Source organism: Macaca fascicularis, chromosome 3, assembly GCF_037993035.2.
Source record: "Macaca fascicularis isolate 582-1 chromosome 3, T2T-MFA8v1.1".
NCBI classification, from domain to species: domain Eukaryota; kingdom Metazoa; phylum Chordata; class Mammalia; order Primates; family Cercopithecidae; genus Macaca; species Macaca fascicularis.
In genome coordinates, this window is record NC_088377.1 from 49,460,964 (window position 1) to 49,467,834 (window position 6,871).

Below are 6,871 nucleotides of genomic sequence, written 5' to 3' on the forward strand. Positions count from 1 at the left end.
GGCTGGGGCGCGGGGCCTGGACGCATCCGTGGACTTGGAGGCTGGCCCGGGCCTGCACCTCCCATCCCCAGCTGCCCGCAGCCCCCAGTGACTTGGGCTCCCCGGGAGAGTCCTCCCCTCTCGGCAGGAGGGGGCCGACTCGGGGAGAAATGGCAGTTTAGGGCCTCGGGGGCCACGTGACCCTCCCCCAGGAATGTGGTGACGTCATCGGGGGCGTGGTCGTCCCCAAAATTAGGGAGGAAGAGGAAAAAAAAAGACAGAAAAAGTTTTCTTTTCTGGAGTCCCAAACGAGGTGCGGGACGGAAGAGGGGTTGAAGGCCAGAGGCCCGAGGCTTCAAGACCGCTGTCTGGAGTACCCCCGTTCCAGGCCATGTCGGGGCCCACCTGGCTGCCCCCGAAGCAGCCGGAGCCCGCCAGAGCCCCTCAGGGGAGGGCGATCCCACGAGGCACCCCGGGGCCTCCACCGGCCCATGGAGCAGGTAAGGCAGCCCTTGTGAGACAGAAGAGCTACCCGGCTGTGGCGCTCACCTCTGTCCTCCAGCTCCAGCCTCCCGCCCTGCCTGCTTCCTCTTACCCCTTCCCCAAGCCGGGGGGAACAGCCGCCTGCGCTCTCTTGGGACCCTAGATTTGGGGGAGGAGGTAAGGAGGGGCAAAGAGGGCAGCTCCCCAAATGCACACCCCTCCTGTCCTCCGCCACCCCACCTTTGATCTCTCTTCCCTCAACCCAGCACTCCAGCCCCACCCCAGGGTCAATTTTTGCCCCCTCCCATCTGAGCAGTGTTACCAGGCCCCAGGGGGACCGGAGGATCGGGGGCCGGCCTGGGTGGGGTCCCACGGAGTACTCCAGCGCACGCAGGTGAGAACTGGGATTGCGGGGTGGGATGTGCGGCGTCCCTAGAACCGAGTCTGGGGGACCCAGGACAGGAGAAGGCCTATGGTGATTTGCATTCTTCCCTGCTCTGGCTTCATCCTCAGGGGCTCCCTGCAGACAGGGGGGGCCTTCGCCCCGGAAGCCTGGATGCCGAGATAGACTTGTTGAGCAGCACGCTGGCCGAGCTGAATGGGGGTCGGGGTCATGTGCCACGGCGACCAGAGCGACAGGTGACTCTGCCCCTCCTCCCCATCGGCACCCTGTCCCCTTCTCTGGACTCTCAGACCCAGCCCGACCCCCCGATGTATGTGATGTGCACCTCAGCATGGAGGAAGCACGGCTGCAAGTACCAACATGTCAGCCACTTGAGGACGGGACCTTGCCAAATGCAAAAGCCTGTGCTTCCCCACACCCAGGGTCATTTCCACAAATGTGGGTCCTGGAGTGGGGGCCTTGCTTACGGCTTCTGGCCTGCGTTTCTCCTTAGGCATACGAGCCCCTGCCACCTCCTGCCTACCGCACGGGCTCCCTGAAGCCGAACCCAGCCTCGCCGCTCCCAGCGTCTCCCTATGGGGGCCCCACTCCAGCCTCCTATGCTACTGCCAGCACCCCAGCTGGTCCGGCCTTCCCCGTACAAGTGAAGGTGGCACAGCCAGTGAGGGGCTGTGGCCCACCCAGGCGGGGAGCCTCTCAGGCCTCTGGGCCCCTCCCGGGTCCCCACTTTCCTCTCCCAGGCCGAGGTGAAGTCTGGGGGCCTGGCTATAGAAGCCAGAGAGAGCCAGGGCCAGGGGCCAAAGAGGAAGCTGCTGGGGTCTCTGGCCCTGCAGGAGGAGGAAGAGGAGGCGAGCACGGGCCCCAGGTAAGCCCTGGGGACCTGGGATTTCAGGTCCTACAGGCAATGGGACACTGATTGGGTGGGATGGCTGGTGGTGTTTTAGGGGGCTGGTTTTTTTTTTGAGACAGAGTTTTGCTCTTGTTTGCCCAGGCTGGGGTGCAGTGGTGCCATCTTGGCTCACTGCAACCTCTGGCTCCCGGGTTCCAGTGATTCTCCTGCCTCAGCCTCCCGAGTAGCTGGGATTACAGGCATGCGCTGCCACGCTCGGCTAATTTTTGTATTTTTAGTAGAGATGGGGTGAGCCACCACGCCTGGCTAAGGGGCTGGTTTTGGAGCAGAGTCAGAGGTCTGGGATGTGGAACAGGTAAGGGCGGGGCCGTGGTATGGGGGAGCAGGATAGAACTGCTCACTGGGGCCAGGTACAGTGGCTCACACCTGTAATCCCAGCACTTTGGGAGGCTGAGGCGGGTGGATCACCTGAGGTCGCGAGTTTGAGACCAGCCTGACAAACATGGAGAAACCTTGTCTCTACTAAAAATACAAAATTAGCCAGGCATGGTGGGGCGTGCCTGTAATCCCAGCTACTCGGGAGGTTGAGGCAGGAGAATCGCTTGAACCTGGGAGGTGGAGGTTGCGGTGAGCCGAGATCGCACCATTGCACTCCAGCCTGGGCAACAAGAGCAAAACTCCGTTTCAAAAAAAAAAAAAAAGAACTGCCCACGGGCCCCTGGGCTGAGATGTTCTCAGATGAGCTTTCTAGCTGGAATTGCCTGGCCACCTTCAGGGACATTACAGCAGTCCCCAGTCTTTTTGGCACCAGGGACCAGTTTTGGGGAAGACAATTTTTCCATGGACTGGGGAGGGCGATGGGAGGGGGATAGTTTCGGGATGATTCAAGCACATTACATTCATTGTGCACTTTATTTCTGTTATAATAATAGAACATACAATATATATAATTGTTTCATTATATATTACAATGTAATATATAACAACGTAATATATAACAACGTAACATATAACGAAACAATTATACAACTCATCATCATGTAGGATCAGTGGGAGCCCTGAACTTGTTTTCCTGCAACTAGACAGTCCCATCTGGGGGTGATGGGAGACAGTGACAGATCATCAGGCATTAGATTCTCATAAGGAGCTCACAAGCTACATCCCTCGAACGCACAGTTCACAATAGCGTTCACACTCTTATGAGAGTCTAATGCCCTGCTGATCTGAGAGGAGGCGGAGCTGAGGTGATAATGCAAGTGATGGGGAGTGGCTGTAAATACAGATGAAGCTTTGCCCATTGCTCACCTCCTGCTGTGCAGCCCGGTTCCTAACAGGCCATGGCCTGGGGGTTGAGGACCCTGGTATTATAGCATCAGGAACTAGAGTAGGACCGAGCCCCTGATTCCCACCTTCCAGGTGCACCTGAGCCAGCCTCCAGAGGATGAGCTGGACAGGCTGACGAAGAAGCTGGTGCACGACATGAACCACCCGCCCAGCGGGGAGTACTTCGGTGAGCTGAGGCTGTGGAGCGGGTGGGGCGTGGGAAGGGAGGCTGGGAGACAGAGGCGACAGTGGCTTCCTGGGTCTGTGAAGACTGATGCTGTTTCTCCCTATCCTCAGGCCAGTGTGGTGGCTGCGGAGAAGATGTGGTCGGGGACGGGGCTGGGGTTGTGGCCCTCGATCGCGTCTTTCATGTGGGCTGCTTTGTGTGTTCTACATGCCGGGCCCAGCTTCGGGGCCAGCATTTCTATGCCGTGGAGAGGAGGGCGTATTGCGAGGGCTGCTACGTGGTGAGTGGCTGGGGTTGTGGGGAGGGAGTCAGCGACTGGATGCAGGGAGCTTCCATACAAGGTGGGAACTAGAGCATCCAAGCCCAAAGGAGGAACGGTGCTAAAAGGCAGGTGACTGAAAGTGATGTACAAACAGAGAGGAATTCTGCAAGTATCAAGCAAGTAGCTTAACACTGGTGGCTGGAGGGAAGGATGCAGCTCTTACAAGTGTGGAGCGTCTTACAGTTAAAGAGAATGTGTTAGATTCCCACGACACCCCTGTGAGGCAGGTATTACTACTGATTCCTGTTCCTCTTTTTCTTTCTTTCTTTATTTAATTTGAGACAGAGTCTCGCTCTGTTGCCCAGGCTGGGGCGCAGTGGCACGATCTCTGCTCACTGCAACCTCAGCCTCCCCTGGTTCAAGCGATTCTCATGCCTCAGCCTCCCGAGTAGTTGGGATTACAGGTGCCCACCACCACACCCAGCTAATTTTTGTATTTTTAGTAGAGACAGGGTTTTACCATGTTGGCCAGGCTGTTCTTAAACTCCTGGCCTCAAGCAGTCCGCTCACTCTGTCCTCCCAAAGTGCTGGCATTACAGGCATGAGCCACTGCACCCAGCCTGATGCCTGTTTTTCTCATAGTGGTTAAATACTGTGTGTAGTGCTGGGACCTGAACTCAGATCTGGTCAAGTCTGCCTTTCACCGAATTACATGCAGGGGGCTGCAGAAATTAGATGGCTGGGTTGCTGGGGTGCCTGTTGTGCTGCCATGGGTCCCGCCTGCTCCCAGACCTTCCTGCCTTCCTTCCCAACAGGCCACCCTGGAGAAATGTGCCACGTGCTCCCAGCCCATCCTGGACCGGATCCTGCGGGCTATGGGGAAAGCCTACCACCCTGGCTGCTTCACCTGCGTGGTGTGTCACCGTGGCCTCGACGGCATCCCCTTCACGGTGGATGCTACGAGCCAGATCCACTGCATTGAGGACTTTCACAGGTCAGGCCCAGGCTCCACCTCGTCTCACAATGTCTGACCTTTCCTGTCCCTTTCATCTCTTCATGCCCCAGGACTGTCTCTTCCTGTTTCCCACCCCTGGCCCTCCTTCATTCTTTGTTATTGTTATTTTTTAGAGACAAGAGTTTCACTCTGTTGCCCAGGCTGGAGTGCAATGGCAAATGATCATAGCTCACTGCAGCCTCCAACTCCTGGGCTCAAGTGATCCTCCCACCTCAGCCTCCTGAGTATCTGGGACTACAGGTGCACACGCCACCATGCCTGGCTAGTTTTCTTCGTTTTTTGTTAGCTTTTTTTTTTTTTTTTTTGAGATGGAGTCTCGCTCTGTCACCCAAGCTGGAATGCAGTGGCAGGATCTCAGCTCACTGCAACCTCTGCCTCCTGCGTTCAAGTGATTCACCTGCCTCAGCCTCCTGAGTAGCTGGGATTACAGGCGTGTGCCACCACGCCTTGCTAATTTTTTTTTTTTTTTGTATTTTTTGTAGAGACAGGGTTTCATCATGTTGGCCAAGCTGGTCTCAAACTCCTGAGCTCAAGCGATCCACCTGCCTCGGCCACCCAAAGTGCAGGGATTGCAGGCGTGAGCCACTGCACCCAGGCTTCTTCTGTTTTTTAATAAAGACATGGTCTTGCTGTGTTGCCTAGGCTGGTCTTGAACGCCTGGCATCAAGTAATCCTCCTGCCTTGGCCTCCCAAAGTGGGGGCATTACAGGCTAGAGCCACTACACCTAGCCTCTCTCATTCTCTTTGACATCATCCCTTCCCCAAGACCTAAGGTCATACCTCTGGCCTCCCTGAATCCCTCCTATGCCCCACCTTCTCTGGGTTCCATTGTTGGTGCCCTGCAACCCCAAGGCTTGATGGCCTTCTTGGTTCTCTTCCCCCGCAGGAAGTTTGCCCCAAGATGCTCAGTGTGCGGTGGGGCCATAATGCCTGAGCCAGGTCAGGAGGAGACTGTGAGAATTGTTGCTCTGGATCGAAGTTTTCACATTGGCTGTTACAAGTGTGAGGTCAGGGGCCCCCAGCACGTGCAAGGGGCTGGCAGTGTCTGCGGTGCTGGGTAGAGCACGAGACGGGGAACACAGAGATCTGGGGCTGATGGAAATCTGTTGCTTCTTTCTTTCTTTCTTTTTTTTTTTTGAGATGGAGTCTCGATCTGTGGCCCAGGCTGGAGTGCAGTGACACGATCTTGGCTCACTGCAACCTCCACCTCCCGGGTTCAGGCAAGTCTCCTGCCTCAGCCTCCTGAGTAGCTGGGATGACAGGTGCTGGCCACCACGCCTGGCTGATTTTTGTATTAGTAGAGACAGGGTTTCACCATATTGGCCAGGCTGGTCTCGAACTCCTGACCTTGTGATCCGCCCGCCTCGGCTTCTCAAAGTGCTGGGATTACAGGCGTGAGCCACCGCACCCGGCCAATTGTTGCTTCTTTTTCAACAGGAGTGTGGGCTGCTGCTCTCCTCTGAGGGCGAGTGTCAGGGCTGCTACCCGCTGGATGGGCACATCTTATGCAAGGCCTGCAGCGCCTGGCGCATCCAGGAGCTCTCAGCCACCGTCACCACTGACTGCTGAGTCTTCCTAGAAGTACCTGCTGGGTTCTCAGTTCCAGTTCCCATCCTTCGATTGATCACCCTCCCTGACATCCACCTGTATGACTTCATCACCAAATGCTGTCTCCTCTTTCTCCAATCAAGAAATAATAATCCCTCGAGTTTACAAAACACTTCCAAGTCTGCTGTCTTATCTGATTCTCCCAGTAGCCCATTACAAGCCCAGTTGTTGTTACTACCTGCATTTTTTTTCTTTTTTTTTTGAGACGGAGTCTGGCTCTGTCACCTAGGCTGGAGTGCAGTGATGCCATCTTGGCTCACTGCAACCTCCGCCTCCCGGGTTCAAGTGATTCTCTTGCCTCAGCTTCTCGAATAGCGGGGTTTACAGGCGCCTGCCACCATGCCTGGCTAATTATTTGTTTATTTTTTTGAGATGGAGTCTTGCTCTGTCACCCAGGCTGGAGTACAGTGGTACAATCTCGGCTCACTGGAAGCTCCGCCTCCCAGATTCACACCATTCTCCTGCCTCAGCCTCCCGGGTAGCTGGGACTATAGGCACCCACCACCATGCCCAGCTAATTTTTTGTATTTTTAGTAGAGACAGGATTTCACTGCGTTAGCTAGGATGGTCTTGATCTCCTGACCTCGTGATCCACCCACCTCGGCCTCCCAAAGTGCTGGGATTACAGGTGTGAGCCACCGCGCCCAGCCAATTTTTGTATTTTTGGTAGAGATGGAGTTTCACCACGTTGGTCAGGCTGGTCTCAAACTCCTGACCTCAAGTGATCTGCCCGCTTTGGCCTCCCAAAGTGTTGGGATTAC

At 55.9% G+C, this 6,871-nt stretch overlaps 1 protein-coding gene across 3 annotated transcripts; it reads left to right on the forward strand.

The window, feature by feature from the left end:
- Window positions 1–259: 259 nt before the first annotated feature.
- Window positions 260–6,222, forward strand: TRIP6 (thyroid hormone receptor interactor 6). Of its 3 annotated transcripts, none has more exons than XM_005549259.4 (9): window positions 260–479; window positions 729–856; window positions 976–1,101; window positions 1,359–1,730; window positions 3,132–3,225; window positions 3,336–3,505; window positions 4,303–4,481; window positions 5,389–5,509; window positions 5,940–6,222. In XM_005549259.4, exons 1-9 carry the CDS (start codon window positions 371–373, stop codon window positions 6,069–6,071), a joined length of 1,431 nt encoding a protein of 476 aa, XP_005549316.3. In that variant the 5' UTR covers window positions 260–370; the 3' UTR covers window positions 6,072–6,222. The 3 variants fall into 3 exon arrangements, with proteins under 3 accessions (XP_005549316.3, XP_073890699.1, XP_005549317.3); XM_074034598.1 differs by having other exon boundaries at window positions 779–856; XM_005549260.4 differs by lacking the exon at window positions 5,389–5,509.
- The last annotated feature ends 649 nt before the right edge of the window (window positions 6,223–6,871 follow it).

Excerpts from the sequence above, each read along its gene's own strand:
- TRIP6 (XM_005549259.4), top strand. The coding sequence starts at position 371 with ATGTCGGGGCCCACCTGGCTGCCCCCGAAGCAGCCGGAGCCCGCCAGA. Across the intron at positions 1,731-3,131 it reads GAGGCGAGCACGGGCCCCAG|GTGCACCTGAGCCAGCCTCC; the intron begins GTAAGCCCTGGG and ends CCCACCTTCCAG. Across the intron at positions 4,482-5,388 it reads TGCATTGAGGACTTTCACAG|GAAGTTTGCCCCAAGATGCT; the intron begins GTCAGGCCCAGG and ends CTTCCCCCGCAG.